General features: G+C 36.1%; 1 protein-coding gene across 2 annotated transcripts; it reads right to left on the reverse strand.

Moving 5' to 3' along the window:
* Positions 1-26,190, reverse strand: LOC121383675 (WD repeat-containing protein 41-like). 2 transcript variants are annotated; one of them, XM_041513778.1, is made up of 14 exons: positions 25,934-26,190; positions 22,202-22,314; positions 21,189-21,237; positions 17,913-18,041; positions 17,412-17,474; positions 15,019-15,136; positions 13,819-13,881; positions 11,980-12,096; positions 10,275-10,429; positions 9,413-9,543; positions 6,860-6,991; positions 5,470-5,560; positions 1,134-1,202; positions 1-687 (listed from the first exon to the last, which is right to left on the reverse strand). In XM_041513778.1, the coding sequence occupies exons 1-14, from the start codon at positions 26,003-26,005 to the stop codon at positions 613-615; spliced, it is 1,377 nt and encodes a 458-aa protein (XP_041369712.1). In that variant the 5' UTR covers positions 26,006-26,190; the 3' UTR covers positions 1-612. The 2 variants fall into 2 exon arrangements, with proteins under 2 accessions (XP_041369712.1, XP_041369705.1); XM_041513771.1 differs by having other exon boundaries at positions 25,925-26,190.
* Positions 26,191-26,467: the final 277 nt, after the last annotated feature.

Below are 26,467 nucleotides of genomic sequence, written 5' to 3' on the forward strand. Positions count from 1 at the left end.
TATCCTGCTCAGGTTGAATGGCATATATAGCTTGGCAGAGCCTCGCTGCGTTCGCCATTCTAACCTTCACAAGATAAAGCCGATATCTTAAGACAGTAACCAGTTATTCCCTACATATATTACCCTTTAGGTGGTGCCCAACACCACCAATGTCATTTCAATTAAATTGGACTCATTTAAATGGTTGTAGCCTAAGTGGAATGAGCCCTTTATAAAAATGTAACAAGGTGTCCTTTTTAACAAGGTTGTTATTATACGAGTTAAACAAGCTTCCATTTCGTATCATGTTTATGTTCTGAGTAATATAATTTTCAGTTGTCACAAACTTTAGCGAGTGAAAATAAAAATTATTTCACAAGAGGCATAAACATGATACGAAATGGTAGCAAGTTTAATATCCTATTTATTACCCATAATTGATCTTAATTCATATCACTTAACTCGTTTGGTTGATATTACTGTTGCGTTGTAGTGCATCAATCGATGACATCTCGAAGCGTTATGTCACGCTTGACGTTATAGTGGGACGCATCACGTTGATATGTACCAAGATATTTTAACCATATGGGCAATAATACAGTATTGCACATGCCCCAAAATGACGAAAGTGTGTCACACAATTCCATCTCTTGAAAAAAGAATTTCTTGAACTTTCTGGTTTCTTTGGATCTTTTGCATTTCAGCATTCTGCAAACACAAGACCATAAACAACAGATACATAAACAACAGATTGCAATATATGTAATGTTTTTGTAAAATAAATTTACATATACATATTATACAGTAGCTAGTTTATATAGTGACACAGTAACAATCTTTCTGAGAGTAGCCTACAAATAAATTTACAAATGTCCCATACTGTGCCCAACAAATGTTCATATCTTGTAACTTTAATGGCCATAACTCTGTCAAAAATGGATAAATTATCATAAAAAGGCAAACTTGATAAAGCTATGCACATAATTTAAGTTCAATATTTTGAATAATTGCAAAAAAATATCGAAGAAGTTATGTATGGAACAGACGTACAGATGGACAGACAGACAGACAAATGGAGACAAAACCTATAGTCCCCTCCAGCTGACACAGTTGTGGACTAATAAATAAATAAAATTATTAAACATATGACCCACCTTCCAAACAATAAGAAGATTATCTCCACCACATGACACCAAACCTTCATGATCAAAGTCGAGGAACATCTGTCATAAAATAAATAAAATGTATAACTTGAGGTAGATTCTGTATATCATGGTATATGTTTCTCTAGATCACCAACTAATGTATAACTTGAGGTAGACTGTATAATATGGTATACCGGTATGTCCCTCTAGATCACTGACTAATGTATAACTTGAGGTAGACTGGTATATGTCCCTCTAGATCACCGACTAATGTATAACTTGAGGTAGACTGTATAACATGGTATATGTCCCTCTAGATCACCGACTAATGTATAACTTGAGGTAGACTGTATAACATGGTATGTGTCCCTCTAGATCACTGACTAATGTATAACTTGAGGTAGACTGTATAACATGGTATGTGTCCCTCTAGATCACCGACTAATGTATAACTTGAGGTAGACTGTATAACATGGTATGTGTCCCTCTAGATCACCGACTAATGTATAACTTGAGGTAGACTGTATAACATGGTATATGTCCCTCTAGATCACCGACTAATGTATAACTTGAGGTACTGTATAACATGGTATATGTCCCTCTAGATCACCGACTAATGTATAACTTGAGGTAGACTGTATAACATGGTATATGTCTCTCTAGATCACCGACTAATGTATAACTTGAGGTACTGTATAACATGGTATATGTCCCTCTAGATCACCGACTAATGTATAACTTGAGGTACTGTATAACATGGTATATGTCCCTCTAGATCACCGACTAATGTACAACTTGAGGTACGGTATAACATGGTATATGTCCCTCTAGATCACCGACTAATGTATAACTTGAGGTACTGTATAACATGGTATATGTCCCTCTAGATCACCGACTAATGTATAACTTGAGGTAGACTGTATAACATGGTATATGTCCCTCTAGATCACCGACTAATGTATAACTTGAGGTACTGTATAACATGGTATATGTCCCTCTAGATCACTGACTAATGTATAACTTGAGGTACTGTATAACATGGTATATGTCCCTCTAGATCACCGACTAATGTATAACTTGAGGTAGACTGTATAACATGGTATATGTCTCTCTAGATCACCGACTAATGTATAACTTGAGGTACGGTATAACATGGTATATGTCCCTCTAGATCACCGACTAATGTATAACTTGAGGTAGACTGTATAACATGGTATATGTCCCTCTAGATCACCGACTAATGTATAACTTGAGGTACTGTATAACATGGTATATGTCCCTCTAGATCACCGACTAATGTATAACTTGAGGTACTGTATAACATGGTATATGTTAATGTATAACTTGAGGTACTGTATAACATGGTATATGTCCCTCTAGATCACCGACTAATGTATAACTTGAGGTAGACTGTATAACATGGTATATGTCCCTCTAGATCACCGACTAATGTATAACTTGAGGTAGACTGTATAACATGGTATATGTCCCTCTAGATCACCGACTAATGTATAACTTGAGGTAGACTGTATAACATGGTATATGTCCCTCTAGATCACCGACTAATGTATAACTTGAGGTACTGTATAACATGGTATATGTCCCTCTAGATCACCGACTAATGTATAACTTGAGGTAGACTGTATAACATGGTATATGTCCCTCTAGATCACCGACTAATGTATAACTTGAGGTAGACTGTATAACATGGTATATGTCCCTCTAGATCACCGACTAATGTATAACTTGAGGTAGACTGTATAACATGGTATATGTCCCTCTAGATCACCGACTAATGTATAACTTGAGGTAATGTATAACTTGAGGTAGACTTGAGGTAGACTGTATAACATGGTATATGTCCCTCTAGATCACCGACTAATGTATAACTTGAGGTAGACTGTATAACATGGTATATGTCCCTCTAGATCACCGACTAATGTATAACTTGAGGTAGACTGTATAACATGGTATATGTCCCTCTAGATCACCGACTAATGTATAACTTGAGGTACTGTATAACATGGTATATGTCCCTCTAGATCACCGACTAATGTATAACTTGAGGTAGACTGTATAACATGGTATATGTCCCTCTAGATCACCGACTAATGTATAACTTGAGGTAGACTGTATAACATGGTATATGTCCCTCTAGATCACTGACTAATGTATAACTTGAGGTAGACTGTATAACATGGTATATGTCCCTCTAGATCACCGACTAATGTATAACTTGAGGTAGACTCTGTATAACATGGTATATGTCCCTCTAGATCACCGACCAATGTATAACTTGAGGTAGATTCTGTATAACATGGTATATGTCTCTCTAGATCACCGACCAATGTATAACTTGAGGTAGACTCTGTATAACATGGTATATGTCCCTCTAGATCGACTAATGTATAATGAGGTACTGTATAACATGGTATATGTCTCTCTAGATCACGATTTCTATCTGGACAAAATGTGGTATAAAATGGTATCCGTAATTAAAGGCAGGAGTATAATTTGAGGTAGAGTTGTTAACATGGTATATGTCCCTCTAGATCACTACTAATGTATAACTTGAGGTAGATTATGGTAATAATCAACTAATGTATAACTTGCTACTGTATAACATGGTATAAAACTTCTACATAGCGACTTGTAAAACTTGTTGCAGCGTTTAAAAGCAAAGGTCTGTCACTTTGAAGATGCTTCAAGTATATATATCATTAAAGGGACATTCCTGAGTTTGCTGCATTGTAAGATGTTTCCAACTAATAAAATATATATACGATTAAACTTACATATTACTGTAAACCGTGAAAAAGATGCTTCAAGTATATATATCATTAAAGGGACATTCCCGAATTTGCTGCATTGTAAGATGTTTCCGACTAATAAAATATTTATACGATTAAACTTACGTATTACTGTAAACCGTGAAAAAGATGCTTCAAGTATATATATCATTAAAGGGACATTCCCGAGTTTGCTGCATTGTAAGATGTTTCCGACTAATAAAATATTTCTACAATTAAACTTACATATTACTGTAAACCGTGAAAAAGATGCTTCAAGTATATATATCATTAAAGGGACATTCCCGAGTTTGCTGCATTGTAAGATGTTTCCGACTAATAAAATATTTCTACGATTAAACTTACATATTACTGTAAACCGTGAAAAAGATGCTTCAAGTATATATATCATTAAAGGGACATTCCCGAGTTTGCTGCATTGTAAGATGTTTCCGACTAATAAAATATTTCTACGATTAAACTTACATATTACTGTAAACCGTGAAAAAGATGCTTCAAGTATATATATCATTAAAGGGACATTCCCGAGTTTGCTGCATTGTAAGATGTTTCCGACTAATAAAATATTTCTACGATTAAACTTACATATTACTGTAAACCGTGAAAAAGATGCTTCAAGTATATATATCATTAAAGGGACATTCCCGAGTTTGCTGCATTGTAAGATGTTTACGACCAATAACATATTTCTACGATTAAACTTACATATTACTGTAAACCGTGAAAAAGATGCTTCAAGTATATATATATCATTAAAGGGACATTCCCGAGTTTGCTGCATTGTAAGATGTTTCCAACTAATAAAATATTTCTACGATTAAACTTACATATTACTGTAAACCGTGAAAAAGATGCTTCGAGTATACATGTGTATATATCATTAAAGGGACATTCCCGAGTTTGCTGCATTGTAAGATGTTTCCAACTAATAAAATATTTCTACGATTAAACTTATATATTACTGTAAACTGTGAAAAAGATGCTTCAAGTATATATATCATTAAAGGGACATTCCCGAGTTTGCTGCATTGTAAGATGTTTCCAACTAATAAAATATTTCTACGATTAAACTTACATATTACAGTAAACCGTGAAAAAGATGCTTCAAGTATATATATCATTAAAGGGACATTCCCGAGTTTGCTGCATTGTAAGATGTTTCCGACTAATAAAATATTTCTACGATTAAACTTACATATTACTGTAAACCGTGAAAAAGATGCTTCAAGTATATATATCATTAAAGGGACATTCCCGAGTTTGCTGCATTGTAAGATGTTTCCGACTAATAAAATATTTCTACGATTAAACTTACATATTACTGTAAACTGTAAAAATTATATTTTAGGAAATAAAATGAAATTTAACGTAGTACAAATATTAGAACGACCAGAAACACGTTTAATATATAGCCACTAATATTTTATGCAGAAAAATATATTTGATATGTAATTACAATCGTTAAAACGTTTTTGTTAATCGATAACATCTTAAAAATTGCAGGAAACTCAGAAATGTCCCTTTAACAGTTTCACCTGCACTGAGCCCGAGTGAGCGGTGCATTCTCCAAGTAGAGATGGCTCCAGCAGGTTGTCGCTATGGCAACACTGTCTCAGCTGGTCTCCTCTGAAACAGAATTAACATCTACTAATTAAAGCAGCAGTATTACAGTGTTTGGAATTCATCCGTGTGTCAATTCCGACCTGGACTCGGTCACTGGCATACCCAGAGGTTGGTCTCTCATAGTGGACATGCCTGAAACTCTAGTGCTATATGGGCATGTTAACAGTTCTACCCCTGGATTCAGTCACTGGCATACCCAGAGGTTGGTCTCTCATAGTGGACATGCCTGAAACTCTAGTGCTATATGGGCATGTTAATAGAGTTCTACCCCTGGACTCGGTCACTGGCATACCCAGAGGTTGGTCTCTCATAGTGGACATGCCCGATACTCTAGTGCTATATGGGCATGTTAACAGTTCTACCCCTGGACTCGGTCACTGGCATACCCAGAGGTTGGGCCCATAGTGGACATGCCCGATACTCTAGTGCTATATGGGCATGTTAACAGTTCTACCCCTGGACTCGGTCACTGGCATACCCAGAGGTTGGTCTCTCATAGTGGACATGCCCGATACTCTAGTGCTATATGGGCATGTTAACAGAGTTCTACCCCTGGACTCGGTCACTGGCATACCCAGAGGTTGGTCTCTCATAGTGGACATGCCTGAAACTCTAGTGCTATATGGGCATGTTAATAGACTTCTACCCCTGGACTCGGTCACTGGCATACCCAGAGGTTGGTCTCTCATAGTGGACATGCCTGAAACTCTAGTGCTATATGGGCATGTTAACAGAGTTCTCCTCCTCCTCATGTAAACTGTAAAGACACCGAACAATGCAAGGAAGAGAGATTAACAACAACTCGGCACATTTTAACTTGAAGGATTTTTGTCTAGAAGTGAAAGAAGAGTGTTAGAGCTACCAGAATACAAATTGGAATCCCATAAACCACTCCATGGATTCCAGCGTACAAATATCTGTTAAAGCTACCCAAGTACAAACCTGAGTACCATAAACCACTCCATGGGTTCCAGTGGTCTTAGAGTACAAATATTTCTGTCAAAGTTGCCAAAATACAGACCTCGGATTGCGTAAATTATTCTGTCGGTCCAAGAGTACAAATATGTCTGTCGGAGCTACCAGAATACAGACCTGATTCCTGTACACCGCTCCATTGGTCCAAGAGTACAAATATCTCTGTCGGAACTACCAGAATACAGACCTGAGTCCTGTACACCGCTCCATTGGTCCAAGAGTACAAATATCTCTGTCGGAACTACCAGAATACAGACCTGAGTCCTGTAAACCGCTCCATTGGTCCAAGAGTACAAATATCTCTGTCGGAACTACCAGAATACAGACCTGAGTCCTGTAAACCGCTCCATTGGTCCAAGAGTACAAATATCTCTGTCGGAACTACCAGAATCATCACTGATTGGAGTTTTGCCCCACAATCTAATAGAACCATCTTCAGAACACGTCACCAGGTAGGCACTGCAAATAGATCCATATCCAGTGATTAAACTGGCCAGAATATCAAGAATTCTACTGAATACCATTTCTTATACTGCCATTAGAGAGAACACTGTGAGAGAGTTATGGTATTAAACAGTGATACAATAGATGTTGGTGGTCAATATTAAAGACATTTCATTGGCTGCTCCATGATTATGACCTAGTGGTCAAATCCAAACCATTCAGTGACACTACAGATACAAGTTGGAAATGGGTTTTTTACAATTTTAAACTTGTTTTGTGTGGATATAGAACAGAATATTACATTTTCATCCATAGAAACAAACTGTTATAACAAAATTGGTATCAAACAGCCACATGTAGTATTCTGTATGTATCACCAACTATAAATTGTTTTGGTGTTCAAAAAGTAATAGCATTAATAAAAAAAATAAAAAATAATGTTTTAATTCATGCCGTAATATTTATTATTAATCTTGTTCTAGTTTTTAAAATTTAATAATTAAAATAATCAAAAATACAAATACAATATACTCAACACATTTTTTATTTTACGGTTATATGAAGTCGGACATATGGTTAAGGACCACACAGATATTGAGAGAGGAAACCCGCTGTCGCCACTTCATGGGCTACTCTTTTTGATTAGCAGCAGGGATCTTTTATATGCACCATCCCACAGACAGGATAACACATACCACAGCCTTTGATATACCAGTTTTAGTGCACTGGCTGGAGCGAGAAATAGTCCAATGGGCCCACCAATGGGGATCAATCCCACACCGACCGCATATCAAGCAAACGCTTTACCACTGGGCTATGTCCCGCCCCACAACTAATACGGACCAGTGAGTATGTACATGCTCTGACTAATACGGACCAGTGAGTATGTACATGCTCTGACTAATACGGACCAGCGAGTATTTACATGCTCTGACTAATACGGACCAGTGAGTATGTACATGCTACGACTAATACGGACCAGTGAATATGTACATGCTCTGACTAATACGGACCAGTGAGTATGTACATGCTACGACTAATACGGTCCAGTGAGTATGTACATGCTCTGACTTATACAGACCAGTGAGTATGTACATGCTCTGACTAATACGAACCAGTGAGTATGTACATGCTCTGACTAATACGAACCAGTGAGTATGTACATACTCTGACTAATACGAACCAGTGAGTATGTACATGCTACGATTAATACGGTCCAGTGAGTATGTACATGCTACGACTAATACGGACCAGTGAGTATGTACATGCTCTGACTAATACGGACCAGTAAGTATGTACATGCTACGACTAATACGAACCAGTGAGTGTGTACATGCTCTGACTAATACGAACTAGTGAGTGTGTACATGCTCTGATTAATACGGACCAGTGAGTATGTACATGCTCTGACTAATACGGACCAGTGAGTGTGTACATGCTCGGACTAATACGGACCAGTGAGTATGTACATGCTACGACTAATACGGAGACCAGTATGTACATGCTACGACTAATATGGACCAGTGAGTATGTACATGCTACGACTAATACGGACCAGTGAGTATGTACATGCTACGACTAATACGGTCCAGTGAGTATGTACATGCTCTGACTTATACAGACCAGTGAGTATGTACATGCTCTGACTAATACGAACCAGTGAGTATGTACATGCTCTGACTAATACGAACCAGTGAGTATGTACATGCTCTGACTAATACGAACCAGTGAGTATGTACATGCTACGATTAATACGGTCCAGTGAGTATGTACATGCTACGACTAATACGGACCAGTGAGTATGTACATGCTCTGACTAATACGAACCAGTGAGTATGTACATGCTCTGACTAATACGGACCAGTGAGTAAGTACATGCTCTGACTAATACGAACCAGTGAGTGTGTACATGCTACGACTAATACGAACCAGTAAGTATGTACATGCTACGACTAATACGAACCAGTGAGTGGTACATGCTACGACTAATACGAACCAGTGAGTGTGTACATGCTCTGACTAATACGGACCAGTGAGTATGTACATGCTCTGACTAATACGGACCAGTGAGTGTGTACATGCTCGGACTAATACGGACCAGTGAGTATGTACATGCTACGACTAATACGGAGACCAGTATGTACATGCTATGACTAATATGGACCAGTGAGTATGTACATGCTACGACTAATACGGACCAGTGAGTATGTACATGCTATGACTAATACGGACCAGTGAGTATGTACATGCTACGACTAATACGGACCAGTGAGTATGTACATGCTCTGACTAATACGGACCAGTGAGTATGTACATGTATGCTACGACTGATACGGACCAGTGAGTATGTACATGCTTTGACTAATATGGACCAGTGAGTATGTACATTCTACAACTAATACAGACCAGTATGTACAAGCTACGACTAATACGAACCCATCACAAGCAAATCCAATGTGCAGTATCTTGGAGTAATGAGCTGCAAGCTTTTTTACCATCAGCCTCTCTTGACCAACGGATACGTCAAAGACACAAAATCCAGATCCAATGGTGGCAAACAGGTACTTCTGAAAACAGGGGACACTTCCAACAACAACAAATTCTTCTACCTACATTAAATGTGAGTTGCTGCATGTTTTTGTCGGGGTGAATTGACACAACATGTTCTGTATGGAGTACATTTTAACTATGGACCATATCCAATTGTATGAATACAGACTATTCATTATGGGTATATTGTATAATCTTTGTTTTATAAATGTTAACATTATCAGTTATGTAAATGTTTTGGAAAATGGAACCTATACACCTACTTCTAGCATACAGAACATGCTCTGTATGGTGTACGGGTACCTACTTCTTGTGCACAGAACATGCTCTGTATGGAGTACGGGTACCTACTTCTTGTGCACAGAATATGATGTGTATGGTTTATGGGTACCTACTTTTTGTTCACAGAACATGCTCTGTATGGCATACAGGTACCTACTTCTTGTGCATAGAACATGCTCTGTATGGCGTATGGGTATCTACTTCTTGCGTACAGAACATGCTTTGTATGGTGTACTGGGGACCTACTTCTTGCGTACAGAACATGCTTTGTATGGTGTACAGGTACCTACTTCTTGTGCACAGAACATGCTCTGTATGGAGTACGGGTACCTACTTCTTGTGCACAGAATATGCTCTGTATGGAGTACGGGTACCTACTTCTTAAGCACACAACATGCTCTTTATGGCATATGGGTACCTACTTCTTGCGTACAAAACATGCTTTGTATGGTGTACGGGTACCTACTTCTTGTGCACAGAACATGCTCTGTATGGAGTACGGGTAGAGCTTTGCATCTCCAACGTACTCTGTGACGGTGTTGAAATACTTGGCTGGAATGAGGTTCTGGGTCGTCCACAAGATGATTGTTCCATCAATAGACCCACTGGCAAAACAAGACTCTGAAGAAAGAAGAATTCCACACAATTAAATGTCTCACCTACCGTAAACTTATTTAATGTCACTGACAGTCACATCCATAGATGTTCATCTCAATGCATATTTAAAAAACAATATCCATTTAATAAAAAATCAATTACAATTTTTATTTAATGTTTTCCACACATAGATTGTGAAGAACATCCAAAGATGCAATCACAAGCCAAGTTGACCTATGAGAAATGGAGCTAACCCGAAAACTTCAACATCAAGTTAAATGCAAAAGCTGACACCATCTAAACCAGGGGCAAGGCGTAGTTCAGTGGTAAAGCGCTCACTTGATGCACAGTCCGTTTGGGATTGATCCCGTCAGTGGGCCCATTGCACTATTTCTGACTCCAGCCAGTGCACCACGACTGGTATATCAAAGGCCGTGGTATGTACTACCCTGTCTGTGGGATGGTGCATATAAAAGATCCCTTGCTGCTAATCGAAAAGAGAAACCCATGAAGTGGCAACAGCGGGTTTCCTCTCTCAATATCTATGTGATCCTTAACCATATGTCCGATGCCATATAACCATAATTAAAATGTGTTGAGTGTGTCGTTAAATAAAACATTTTCTTCCTTCCTTCAATCTATGCTGCCACTGGCCACGTAATACCTGTATCTACCCTTTTTACTTTGTTACGGTGAAATAAAATAAAAAAAGATTGAAATAATAATGTTTGTTGTTAACCAATAAAAACACTGCTAGCATTAAACTGATAGAATAGTTTTAAAACATTCACAGTTGGGGTCAAAGATCACTTGAACATGTAATGACACTGATTCATGTCACATCAGGTTTTGTATTACCTCATGATGGAGTGGGAGGTTTTTTTATCATATCAGCTCTACTAACCAATTTTATTACCTGGAATGTCGATGAGAGAATGGATGACCTCGTGATGGGGTGAAGTATTTGATATCAGTTCTACTAACAAATGACAGAAAGATCTAATTTTATACCTGATCTATTAATGAGATTGTGGATGACTTCATGATGGGATGGACGTTTCATAGAGTGCCTGATCTACTAAGCCAATTCTATACCTGATATGACAACAAGATTGTGGATGAACTTGTGATGGAGTGGGTGTTTTTTTTTATCATATCAGCCCTACTGACCAATTCTATACCTGATACAATGATAAGGCTGTGGATGACCTTGCGATGGAGTGGACATTTTTTAAATCATATCAGCTCTACTGACCAATTCTATACCTGATACGATGATGAGGCTGTGGATGACCATGCGATGGAATGGACATTTTTAAAAATCATATCAGCTCTACTGACCAATTCTATACATGATATGATGATGAAGCTGTGGATGACATCACAATGGATTGGACATTTTTGATTATATCAGCTCTACTGATCAATTCTATACCTGATAAGATGGTGAGGCTGTAGATGACCATGTGATGGTGTTGATGAGCCTGTGGAAGTTTTGTGAAATGTGATATGTTAATGAAATGACCTAGTGTATCAGATCTATTAACAAAAGTCAATAAAAGCCAGTTTCCTACCAGATATGTTGATGAGGCTGTGGATGGCTTCGCGATGGGGTGGAAGTTTCTTCACAAGGCGGATTTTCTTATCATCTGGTTCTCCTCCATCCTCGGGTGTGATTACAGAGTACACAACTGAAACAAACACACAGCAACTGATTACAGAATACACAACTGAAACAAATACACAGTAAGTGATTACAGAATACACAACTGAAACAAACACACAGCAACTGATTACAGAGTACACAACTGAAACAAATACACAGTAACTGATTACAGAGTACACAACTGAAACAAACACACAGCAACTGATTACAGAGTACACAACTGAAACAAATACACAGCAACTGATTACAGAGTACACAACTGAAACAAACACACAGTAACTGATTACAGAGTACACAACTGAAACAAACACACAGTAACTGACTACAGAATACACAACTGAAACAAACACACAGTAACTGATTACAGTGTACACAACTGAAACAAACACATAGTAACTGATTATACAATACACAACTAAAACAAACACACAGTAACTGATTATACAATACACAACTGAAACAAACACAGTAAGTGATTACAGAATACACAACTGAAACAAACACACAGCAACTGATTACAGAATACACAACTGAAACAAATACCCAGTAACTGATTACAGAATACACAACTGAAACAAATACACAGTAACTGATTACAGAATACACAACTGAAACAAATACCCAGTAAATGATTACAGAATACACAACTGAAACAAACACATAGTAACTGATTACAGAATACACAACTGAAACAAACACACACAGTAACTGATTACAGAATACACAACTAAAACAAACACATAGTAACTGATTACAGAGTACACAACTGAAACAAACACACAGTAAGCGATTACAGAATACACAACTAAAACAAACACACAGTAACTGATTACAGAATACACAACTGAAACAAACACCCAGTAACTGATTACAGAATACAGAACTGAAACAAATACCCAGTAACTGATTACAGAATACACAAATGAAACAAATACACAGTAACTGATTACAGAGTACACAACTGAAACAAACACATAGTAACTGATTACACAGTACACAACTAAAACAAACACACAGTAAGTGATTACAGAATACACAACTAAAACAAACACACAGTAAGTGATTACAGAATACACAACTGAAACAAATACACAGTAACTGATTACAGAATACACAACTGAAACAAACACAGTAACTGATTACAGAGTACACAACTAAAACAAATACACAGTAACTGATTACAGAATACACAACTGAAACAAACACACAGTAACTGATTACAGAATACACAACTGAAACATATACACAGTAACTGATTACAGAATACACAACTAAAACAAACACACAGTAACTGATTACAGAGTACACAACTAAAACAAATACACAGTAACTGATTACAGAATACACAACTGAAACAAACACACAGTAACTGATTACAGAATACACAACTAAAACAAATACACAGTAACTGATTACAGAATACACAACTGAAACAAATACACAGCAACTGATTACAGAATACACAACTAAAACAAACACACAGCAACTGATTACAGAGTACACAACTGAAACAAATACACAGTAACTGATTACAGAATACACAACTGAAACAACTACAAATAGTGAGATACTCTAAGCAATGAACTTGTGAGATAGCATTGCCACGTACCCCAGTTGCCAAATTTTGAACCTTTTATATTTTTGGATCTGTAACCAAAACAGATTAGATATGCCAAAAATGACTATTTGAGCATAAAGTTAATGGTGAAAAAAAGAGCATGCTTTCTGTGTTTCGAAATAAACCTACCAATAATCTTGTCAGCAGCTGTGACAACTCTCTCGTTCTGTATGACAATCATAAACGAAATATCTATAAAATGAGAAAATACAACATGTTTACAGTAACATCAAATACTATTAACTCCACACAATACCATTACTGTAGCATCAATACACATAACATATGTTAAAAATAATAATAATAATACATATCAATTTATTATATAACGTTAATACTGATAATGATAGATAATAATAACAGTACATATCAATTTATTATATAACATTAATACTGATAATGATAGATAATAATAACAATACATATCAATTTATTATATAACGTTAATACTGATAATGATATAAAATAATAACAATACATATCAATTTATTATATAACGTTAATACTGATAATGATAGATAATAATAACAGTACATATCAATTTATTATATAACGTTAATACTGATATAAAATAATCCTATTACAAGTACTATAAGATGAAAATAAATGCACATATAAAAGCTTATATAATAGATATGAATCTTAAAATAAACTTAGTATTCTGTAAATATTTATAAATTCAGAACTTTTATTGAAGTAACGGTAAGTAAGTAATAGACATTGGAACGAAGCCAGGGAAACGGTGTGGTTAGGGGAAAGACTAATAGTTTCTGGCACGAGTCCTTTTGTATATGTTTTTTTTTTAAATAAGTCTGAAGAGACAGTGTCAGAAACACCATCTACAAAAGGAAGAGAGCCAGAAATATTTTCTAGTTCAATGATTCTTATAATTATAGTATGATTATTATAAAATTCACTGCATTTTATTTTTGTACCGTGACATCACTCCTTTTCTCAGCTGATATATGTTACATCACTAAAAGGAATGCATGCTGGGTTACATATTACGTGACGTCAAGTACTATCGTTGATTATGTAATGACGTAACAAACAGGTAGCAATGGCCGTTTACTTCCTAAATGACAAGATCAGTTAACCAATGAAAAGGGTGCATTACCCTCCAGGGGACGTGTGCTAGACATTTTTTCTAGCACGGCTTTCTGGAACCTTTCTACTGGTTGATTGAACTAGAAAATGTCCTACTCTCAGATTTGACAAATTTAATTGTTTGCAGGCTTGTTTATATCCAATTTAAATGAATACATTCAGGATGGGTTATAAAAAGCAGTTAATGGCGAAGAAAATTTGTAAATAATATGGCAACTTTACCTTCTTCCTCGCCCCCCCGCGTGTATGCGTGGAGGAGTCTTCCGTCGTGCTGCCAGACTGCGAGACTTTCTCCTCCTGAACAAAACAGCTGACAATCTTCAGTGAGGGAAACCAAGCACTGCAATATGAGACACGCCAGCACATGTTTAAACAACAGAAGGAACCATGAAGACAGCAAGGAAGGAATGTTTCATTAACGACACACTTTTATTACGCTTACATGGCCTCAGATATATCATTAAGGACCACACAGATAATGAGAGGAAACCTGCTGAGGCCACACAATGTGCTACTCTTTCTTATTAGTAGCAAGGGATCTTTTATATGCAGCATCCCAGAGAGTAGATAATATATATACCACAGCCTCTATTACACCAGTTGTGGAGCACTGGCTGGAACGAGAAATTGCCCAGTGGGCCCAGCGATGAGGACCAGTCCTAGAACGACTGCACCTAAGGTGATTGTGTTATCACTGGGCTATAACCAGACCTGTCAACCCTCCCGGATTCCGCGGGAGTCTCCCGGTATTTGATCAAATCTCCTTTCACCTGTGCGGGAGACAGTTTCTCCTGTTAAATGACATTTTTGTAAGCATAAAAAAAAAATCGATCCTCTTTTGTCAAAATAACATAAAGGAAGTAACTCTACCTTTTTTTTCTCATTCGGAAAATGTCGACTACTTTTGGTTTCTGAGAATGTAACAGGCCGAATTGTCCTGACTGTTTAACCTTTGCCGAAGTGAGAATTGTGGGATAGCCTATTTATATTGTTAAAAAAACACATGGCGTTTATAAAATGACGTATTATTATAATGTTTGTTGTCATCGTAATGGCTACGAAGCGTGTTGCCGCTAATTCAACAGGCTGTGTATTGACATTCAGTGTTGCATAAAAACAACAACAACTATCCAATTTAGTTCTAATAACACCTCTGAATTGTAAAATGTCTTCCCACTGGATTACATAATGCAACTATGACGAATCTGAACTGCCAGACTCCCGAGTTGACAGCGATACACACGATGCATGTTAAAATCACATGTCACAGCAAGACAACGAAAAGACCAATTAGCTGTATAAACATACTTGTGTCAGTTAATTTTGTATGTTTGTGCAGTAAAATGTTGGTTATAAGGGTACTCTTCACGAAATTATTTTTGTACAATTAAAAAATGTTGTGTTTGACATTGACATAAAGTTACTCACGGAAATGGGTATAATTCCGGTATATTTCATACGATGTCCGTAATGAGGTTTTACTTATGATTAATAAAAATACAATGTTTATTGCATCATTATAATGATTTTAAATAAGTACCACGCCACCGTTCCTCATTATAGTAAAAACTGAATATTAATTTATAAGATTTATATAAATTTGTCTTTGGTACTTAGGTACACTAACCACAAATGATAATGTAACGCAACCTGTAAGGCTGTAAATGTAATACCGTAAATGTACTAATTAATTTTTTTATTTCTTGTTCATGTTCTTAACATTTTTGGATAAAATATTTTTTTTTTTTTAAATATGTATTAAATCATAATAATATTTAAACTTTAAAAAAAAAGAAAAAAAGAAGGTTAAGAAGTATATATGACATTATATAGTATTCATATAATTTATTGTAATAATGTTTTTTTTAAATCTTGCAATTTTGGGTTAAATTGTGTGAATTTAAGAAATCTCCTGCTTTTTGACAAAATCTTCTGCTTTTTCAACACACACCTCCTGCTTTCTCTTGACTAAAGGTTGACAGGTCTGGCTATAACCCGCCTGTATTCAACTAAGAAGTCAGTTTAAACCACTGAGGTGGGATTTAGATCCTGAGTACACCCACTGAGGTTTTCCAGTCCCAAACAGTGTGACAAAACTGGTATATCAAAGGCTGTGGTATGTGCTGTCCTGTTTATGGAAAATGTAATGTGGGTTTTTTTCTGAAGACTATTTGTTGCAGTTACTAAATGTTTGACATTCTATAGCTGATGATTAACCAATGTGCTCTAGTGGTGTCGTTAAACAAAACAAACTTTACATCCTATAGTGGATGATTAACCAATGTGCTCTAGTGGTGATGTTAAACAAAACAAACTTTACATCCTATAGCCGATGATTAACCAATGTGCTCTAGTAGTGATGTTAAACAAAACAAACTTTACATCCTATAGCCGATGAATAACCAATGTACTCTAGTGGTGTCGTTAAACAAAACAAACTTTACATCCTATAGCCGATGACTAACCAATGTACTCTAGTGGTGTCGTTAAACAAAACAAACTTTACATCCTATAGCCGATGATTAACCAATGTGCTCTAGTGGTATCGTTAAACATTCTTCTACCATCCAGGCTGATCCCACCATTATGTTCACAAGAAAACTCGGACATCTTACCCTGACGGAGCTTGCATGGTCAGAAATACTCTGATGACAATACCCAGTGGAGATGTCCCAAACCTAAACACAAAACAAGTCATAGTCTGTAATTACATGGAAATATATTTATAAATTTCTACTGTATAAGTATATCTACATTAATTTTGTACAGTGTGGTCCCAACCACCCAATGTTTTATTCATGAACACTCATTTAGTGTTACTGCTATGTGGAAGATTGGCAGTTTTAGCCAAACGAGTGTTCTATTTAGTGGTACATTGTATTACTATAGACTTGTATGTCACAGTAATATAGGTGACAATAAGTACAACAACCCTAATCTTCTCAAATTACTCAAACATTACTACATATATGATTTTTACATATATATTTAATATCTATATATTTAATAACTATCATTTAAATAAATACAAAATTGTTCAGTTGTATTTTAAAAACTTAACCAAATAAAATATCTTCTCTGTTTTAGAAGAAAAGAAATGGATTAAAAGAACAAACCTTGATTAGTTTGTCCGACGATCCAGTCACAAGCAACCAATCAGCAACAGCGTTAGTCTGGGGCTTCAATAAAAGCATGCATGTGATTGGATGAGTGTGGCCAGAAAGAACAGCTAATCTTTGACCGATCTGAAAAAACAAATTAATTAAATTATTTTAAATAAGCATTACTGACCTCTACAGGGCTTCTAGATTATGGTAGCCCCACTCCCATGGCTAGTGATATTCAATGTTGGGCTAGTAAATAACTACTACTGCCATGCCCAATGGCTAGAGAAATTTTTTTGGTCAAATGTTGCAGCTAAGTCTATTTTGTACATATGAATATCCTGCCCCCACCCCAACCCCAATGTTAGTGTTTTTAAGTTCTATCTCCCTCTTTAGGTGATATATCTGATTATTACTATTATTTAGTAAAATTGTATTAATAAAGTAAAGTAGGGCTAGTGAATTTTTAATTGTCGCTAGTAAATGTTTAAAATCACTGATCCCATGGCTAATGGATTTTATAAAAAATTTAGAAGCCCTGCCTCTATGGTGTCATGGTTAAGCCGTCATGTTTAAGCTATCTGACATAAGGCTGGTACGTACTGGGTTCACAGCCAACTCAAAGAACACAAACATTTATAATGTTCCTCACCTTACACTGCATACAACTCAAACATTTATAATGTTCCTCACTTTCTGACATGGCTTACAACTCAAACAACACAAACATTTATAATGTTCCTCACCTTACACTGCATACAACTCAAACATTTATAATGTTCCTCACTTTCTGACACAGCGTACAACTCAAACAACACAAACATTTATAATGTTCCTCACCTTCTTACATGGCATACATCTCAAACAACACAAACATTTATAATGTTCATCACCTTCTTACATGGCGTACAACTCAAACAACACAAACATTTATAATGTTCCTCACTTTCTGACACAGCGTACAACTCAAACAACACAAACATTTATAATGTTCATCACCTTCTTACATGGCGTACAACTCAAACAACACAAACATTTATAATGTTCATCACCTTCTTACACGGCGTACAACTCAAACAACACAAACATTTATAATGTTCCTCACCTTCTTACATGGCGTACAACTCAAACAACACAAACATTTATAATGTTCATCACCTTCTTACATGGCGTACAACTCAAACAACACAAACATTTATAATGTTCCTCACTTTCTGACACAGCGTACAACTCAAACAACACAAACATTTATAATGTTCATCACCTTCTTACACGGCGTACAACTCAAACAACACAAACATTTATAATGTTCCTCACTTTCTGACACAGCGTACAACTCAAACAACACAAACATTTATAATGTTGTGCATCACCTTCTTACATGGCGTACAACTCAAACAACACAAACATTTATAATGTTCCTCACTTTCTGACACAGCGTACAACTCAAACAACACAAACATTTATAATGTTCATCACCTTCTTACACGGCATACAACTCAAACAACACAAACATTTATAATGTTCATCACTTTCTGACACAGCGTACAACTCAAACAACACAAACATTTATAATGTTCATCACCTTCTTACATGGCGTACAACTCAAACAACACAAACATTTATAATGTTCATCACCTTCTTACACGGCGTACAACTCAAACAACACAAACATTTATAATGTTCCTCACCTTCTTACATGGCGTACAACTCAAACAACACAAACATTTATAATGTTCATCACCTTCTTACATGGCGTACAACTCAAACAACACAAACATTTATAATGTTCCTCACTTTCTGACACAGCGTACAACTCAAACAACACAAACATTTATAATGTTCATCACCTTCTTACACGGCATACAACTCAAACAACACAAACATTTATAATGTTCCTCACTTTCTGACACAGCGTACAACTCAAACAACACAAACATTTATAATGTTCCTCACCTTCTTACATGGCGTACAACTCAAACAACACAAACATTTATAATGTTCCTCACTTTCTGACACAGCGTACAACTCAAACAACACAAACATTTATAATGTTCATCACCTTCTTACACGGCGTACAACTCAAACAACACAAACATTTATAATGTTCCTCACTTTCTGACACAGCGTACAACTCAAACAACACAAACATTTATAATGTTCATCACCTTCTTACATGGCGTACAACTCAAACAACACAAACATTTATAATGTTCATCACCTTCTAACACGGCGTACAACTCAAACAACACAAACATTTATAATGTTCATCACCTTTTTACATGGCGTACAACTCAAACAACACAAACATTTATAATGTTCATCACCTTTTTACATGGCGTACAACTGTTTCCTACTATTTTCCTTATATTTTACTCACAGAAGGTATTTTTATCAATTACTACACATTGTCAGTGAAAACAGAACATTGTAAGTTTAAAATGTTTTAAAACACACTAACAATAAGACAGCAAGATGTGAATAGTCACAAGAGACAAGGAATTTTGTGGTTGGTCAGATTGGGACAGTTCAGGCTTTCTTACAGTAAAGATAACACTTTCTTCAGTGACGATAATACATTTTATAGTGAAATAGTGAAATTTTCACTTTAAAATGTATTATCGTCACTGAGTGACTGATAACACTTTTATTTCACCGATATTTAAAGATATTTCACTATATGTTATATAATAAAGGGATGTACCTATCACTCCAAATTATGCCATGCACGTTTAGCCAATTCAGGTTAACATTCTGTCAATAATTAATTATTCACATGGGAGCATAACCTCTAAAACACTGATGTCTTTTGGTGGGTCATTCTTAACCAGCACCCCCTAAAACATTGATGTCTTTTGGTGGGTCATTCTTAACCAGCACCCCTAAAACACTGATGTTGTTTGGTGGGTCATTCTTAATCAGCACCCCCTAAAACACTGTTGTTTGGTGGGTCATTCTTAACCAGCACCCCCTAAAACATTGATGTCTTTTGGTGGGTCATTCTTAACCAGCACCCCCTAAAACACTGACATCTTTTGGTGGGTCCTTCTTAACCACCACAGGGAACATGGGGGGGGGGGGGGGGACTAAAAAAGAAAGAAAGAGTTAAATATATATTTTTTAATTACACGGAAATGTGTTATATACAACACTTATTATATTTTAATACGCTAAATATAATTTTTAAAGCATTAGATAATAGAAACATGTTATAAACAATACTGAATATTTTTAAAAGGTAAACTGTTAAATATTATTTTTTAAACACCAGACAAAAATGCTACATACATGTATGTCCCAAATAACAGCCTTACAGTCATCTGCAACAGACACACACCTGCAATTAAAACTGAATTAAATACCTGCAACACTAATAATTACACAATAATAATCTTATTATATTATTGGCTATTGGATGTAAAACATTTGGTATTTGCATCATCAGACACATGACAGCACATACCACAGCCTTTGATATATCAGTCATGGTGCACTGGCTGGAATGAGAAATAACCGAATGGACCGACCGATCGGATCAATCCCACACCAACCACACATCTAGTGAGCACTTTACTACTGGGTTACGTCCTGCTCCGTTCAACTATAAAATCACGTGACCTGCCAATTGCTTATGTGGTGAACCAAACTGTTACTTTCAAAAATTAAATGTTCAAAAGATAACTCATTTCACTGCATGTCTGAGGTAAAATATTTGGTTATGCAAATAAAATTCAAATAATTGAACAATCAATACATAGAAAAAATTATATGAACTGACTTTCAGTATTTATCAATATATTGTCCCTACTACCTGTATTTATCAATCTATTGTTCCTGCTACCTGTATTTATCAATCTATTGTCCCTGCTACCTGTATTTATCAATCTATTGTCCCCGCTACCTGTATTTGTCAATCTATTGTCTCTACTACCTGTATTTATCAATCTATTGTCCCTGCTACTTGTATTTATTAATCTATTGTCCTTACTACCTGTATTTATCAATCTATTGTCCTTACTACCTGTATTTATCAATCTACTGTCCCCACTACCTGTATTTATCAATCTACTGTCCCTGCTATCTGTATTTATCAATCTATTGTCCCTGCTATCTGTATTTATCAATCTATTGTCCTTACTACCTGTATTTGTCAATCTATTGTCCTTACTACCTGTATTTGTCAATCTATTGTCCTTACTACCTGTATTTGTCAATCTATTGTCCTTACTACCTGTATTTGTCAATCTATTGTCCCTATTACCTGTATTTATCAATCTACTGTCCCCGCTACCTGTATTTACCTGTATTTGTCAATCTTGAGCAGACTGCGAACAATGTCTTTGTGTTCCTGTAGAACTAGTATCTCGGTATACGGGTTGTATGGCTGCCCATCACTTAACTCTTCCACTGTCGACTACAACACAGAAAAAGGAAGGGAATGTTTGTTTAACAAAACCCCAGCACATTTTAAACTGTGTCTAATACAATATGTTAAACCCGACACTTCCAAGGTTGAAATAATGAAAGGAGGCAGTCACTATTGGCTACTCTTGTACAGCTTGTTTGAAGTCAGTCACCATTTGCTACTCTTGTAGAGTTTGTTTGGAGTCAGTCACCATTTGCTACTCTTGTACAATTTGTTTGGAGTCAGTCACCATTGGCTACTCTTGTACAATTTGTTGGAGTCCATCACCATTGGCTACTCTTGTACAGTTTGTTTGGGTTTGGGGTTTTTAAAGACATCTCTGACACACATAGAAAATATACAATCATGTGACCTTTGACAGGGGCGGGATGTAGCCCAGTGGTAAAGTGCTCACAGTCGCTTTTGGATCAATCCCCGTCAGTGGGCCCATTTGGCTATTTCTCGTTCCAGCCAATGCACCACGACTGGTATATCAAAGGCTGTGGTATGTCTATCCTGCCTGTAGGATGGTGCATATAAAAGATCCCTAGCTACTAATAAAAAAATATAGCGTCTTTCCTCTCTAAGACTATATGTCAAAATTACCAAATCTCTGACATCCAATAGCCAATACAGTGGTGTTGTCGTTAAACAAAACAAACTTTAACATTTAACTGTCTGGAAGAGTTCTGATTTCTTATCCACACACATCCCTAGCTCGAGTCACCTCTAGCCCTCCCCTTATTGATATGTTGTAGGGGAGGGCTAGAGGGGACTGTGTGTAATACTTCGGCAATCATAGACAACCATATGGTCGCAAGCTATTGTGTCTAAAATAAAATAAAAATTCTGAGTCTGATACCACAGTTTTAGTTTGATTATTCTCGAGTCCAGTCATGACATTAAACTTACATGTTGTTAACCAGTACCAAGTAGTCATGTGGACACACACTACAGGCCTTGACTTTAACTTTTTTCTGTAGTAGCCACTAGGTTATAAAATCTGGTAGCTAGGGGTGCAACGATACGGTCAAAACCGTATTGCGATATATTGCGATATAAGAAACCGTATTGCAATATAATATTTAAATTTAATATTTATGGGTTGGGTCTTTTTTTTAATGAAAACAGAAGGCATAACTTTTTAATGATTTTTATTAGTTTCAGCTGTCAGGCTAAATGTTTTAGGCCATATTTTTATTTTTTAACACAATACTTGTCTACTAGAACACCGGTGTGACGGTGTCAAACTATTTATAAATTGTCACATTTGGACTATTCACTTAACACGGAAATGTACGTATTGAGTCGCTATGTTTCGGCAGATCGACCAAACCAGAGCCGAGGTTATTAGCCGAGGTATTTTGAACGATCGGCTGAAGTATTCCGAGTTCAGTGAAAAACAGCGAAGTGTGATTCTCACTTGTTGGTTATTTCTTTGAAGATGATAGCCGTAGCCGTATTCCAACGTAAATGAACAATGAATGATAATGTGTAAGTAACAAAACATTTATTTGTAATTATCGTTAACTGGTTATTTTCAATGGACATTAAACACGTTTTGTTTAGAAGTCAGAACCAAGTATAACCGACCTATCACTTCGTATGCCAACAAGTAAGCCGACTACGCTTAACTTGATAGTTACACTTCCTGTCACCACCAATTAATAAAATGATGTGGTTTTTGTTTGTTTATTTGCCTATTTCAAGTCAAATAAAATACAAGGAAAAAAAATAGCGTATAAAAATCGCGATACGCAAAACTGTACCGCGGTTCGTATCGAGCTGATCAATTATCGCGGTATACTGGTATACCGGTTTATCGTTGCAGCACTACTGGTAGCTCATCTCAGTAACAATTGGTAGCCCCATAATTTTAATAAAATTAAAAAGAGAGAAAAAAGCAAAATCATTTACTTTTATTTAAACATGTTTTAGGTGGAGTTTTACAGTGCTGTCTGGTGTATTGGCGCACCTAAGCATTCAAAGACCATTTTCTATGTGAACACTGTAAACTACTTAATAAAATGTGTCTCTCACCAATGAAGCAGTGCATAATCTGAGATACACTACAAACTGTTTTATGTCTGTAGTAAATAAACATTTTAAAATTGTACATAAATGTAGACACCCCCTTGTATCCAAAACGAGTTGCATGTCCGGTGATTCGGCTCAGTAGATGTGGATTGGTTACCCTGCTATTTATAAACCGCCCATGACCTCAATTTGTAGCCCATAAAGGCTACACTATTGTCCCAGGATTATTTTAGTACTCTTTGGTTTTGTCTTATTAAAAATATTACTATGAAAATGAACGATCACACATGACCCATCTCATGATCAGTTTCGGAATCGTTTTCTTGAGCGGCACAGTACTGCAGGTGCATACATGTTCATTGTCATGCATGGCTAAGATGCTTACATGGATTATTTTTCTCAGGTAGATTATGCACACTCATGGATCTTATTTTGCTTTTATTGTTATTATTATTATTATTATTATTTTGGTAACAATGTGAAAATTGTGAACTGGAATGACTGTCAAGGTGTAAAACTTTAGTTTTGTTTGCATTTATCTTTGTATTCCTTTTCATTTTAAATAAAAATAACCGGAAAAAAAATAATTATACCGTTTACTATAATTTAAAAAATGCCGAAAAGGTGTTTTTAGATTGGTTTTAACATTCTTAATATCAATAAGGCTGACCTACTTCGCGTTTATATACATGAAAGGAGGTGAATGATTTATTTTGAAATTATAATATAATTATTTATAATTCTGAATTTTTTTTAATTGACAATAAATATGTTGATACTTGATAAAACATTGAAAAAGGAATTGAACTTTAATTCGTTAAAAACACCGACAACATGACAACTTCTTGAGCAAAATACCAAGTGCGCCGAATCACCGGACGCGCCGATACACCGGACACAGTTGTAGGTGTTTAAGCATCTTGTTGATTGCGGAGCAACTCTGGGATGTGCAAAAAAAAAATATATAGTAGCCTGGTGGACTATGGGTTTAGACATCTGGTAGCCCGAGCGACAAATAGGTAGCCAAAATACCCCGGGCTGCTGCTAAGGTCGAGCCCTGCACTTTGTTCTACATCACCACAAGAAAGTACAGCGTAGGTTCGTTTTGTATAGAGGTGTCAGGTTTTGTTGTGCTATAGCTACTTAGCAGCCAGTTTCATACTCATATGAAGTGTAGAAATACTAAAAAAAAAAGTATTTATTTGGATAACAACTGTCTGTTTATATACATTGATATTCTTTAGAATCAAATGCTTATAGTATGACCGAAACTGGTTCCCCCATAAGTACAGTATAATTGTAACCCAAACCATAACCATAATCCTGATATATATTGTACACAACTAGGGGAAATTCGGAACTTTGCCAGAACAAAAATACATTAATTTTTTTTTTTTTTTTTTTTTTTTTAAATAAATAAATGCATAAATCCACCAACAAAATAAACATCCTAATGAAGGCCTCTTCCATATTATTGCAGAGATGCGCCGTTCGTCTGCTAATTTACATAAAGTTCAACAGCCCATTTCAACATGTTAAATGCCCTGAGTTAGAACTATTATATAACTGTGTCGTAAATTACTGGCAATACTTGATTTAATTTTGGCTCCTCTTTCTCTTTTGTCGCACTGCCCAAGTTGAGGAATCTCTGAAACATCGACATCTCTGTGTAGACTGGTACACGGTCACGTTGTTGCAACTTTAGAACAGTTACAAATCTACGGCATTAGTCTATTCACTATTGAGGTCCTTTTAGGGAAAGAAACAAATGTTTCAGTTATTCGGTGTTTAGGTCTAACACGTTTATTTTGACACTTGGTCGAAAGAGAAACATGATTTTATTGGGAACCGCGGACACTTTCTAAATATGACAAGAATGATAACAATTTTTTGCTGTACTGATGGAATACATTTTAAAGAACTATTTTCAACAACAACAACAAATTTAAATTGCCCCTAACCCCCTAAAATGGAAATTTTCTATTAAGGGAAAATAACTCCGTTTAGCAAAAATTTACGGAGACCGCTCTACAGTCCTACGGTTCAATGGCCCGAAGGTTCAATAGTCCGAAGGTTCAGTAGTCCGAAGGTTCATTGATACGAAACACTGTACTCTGTGAACATA

Source organism: Gigantopelta aegis, chromosome 2 (assembly GCF_016097555.1).
Source record: "Gigantopelta aegis isolate Gae_Host chromosome 2, Gae_host_genome, whole genome shotgun sequence".
Classification (NCBI taxonomy): domain Eukaryota; kingdom Metazoa; phylum Mollusca; class Gastropoda; order Neomphalida; family Peltospiridae; genus Gigantopelta; species Gigantopelta aegis.

Excerpts from the sequence above, each read along its gene's own strand:
- LOC121383675 (XM_041513771.1), bottom strand. The coding sequence starts at position 26,005 with ATGTCGATGTTTCAGAGATTCCTCAACTTGGGCAGTGCGACAAAAGAG. Across the intron at positions 17,475-17,912 it reads CGTCGGACAAACTAATCAAG|GTTTGGGACATCTCCACTGG; the intron begins GTTTGTTCTTTT and ends TTTTGTGTTTAG. Across the intron at positions 5,561-6,859 it reads GAGCGGTTTACAGGACTCAG|AGGAGACCAGCTGAGACAGT; the intron begins GTCTGTATTCTG and ends ATTCTGTTTCAG.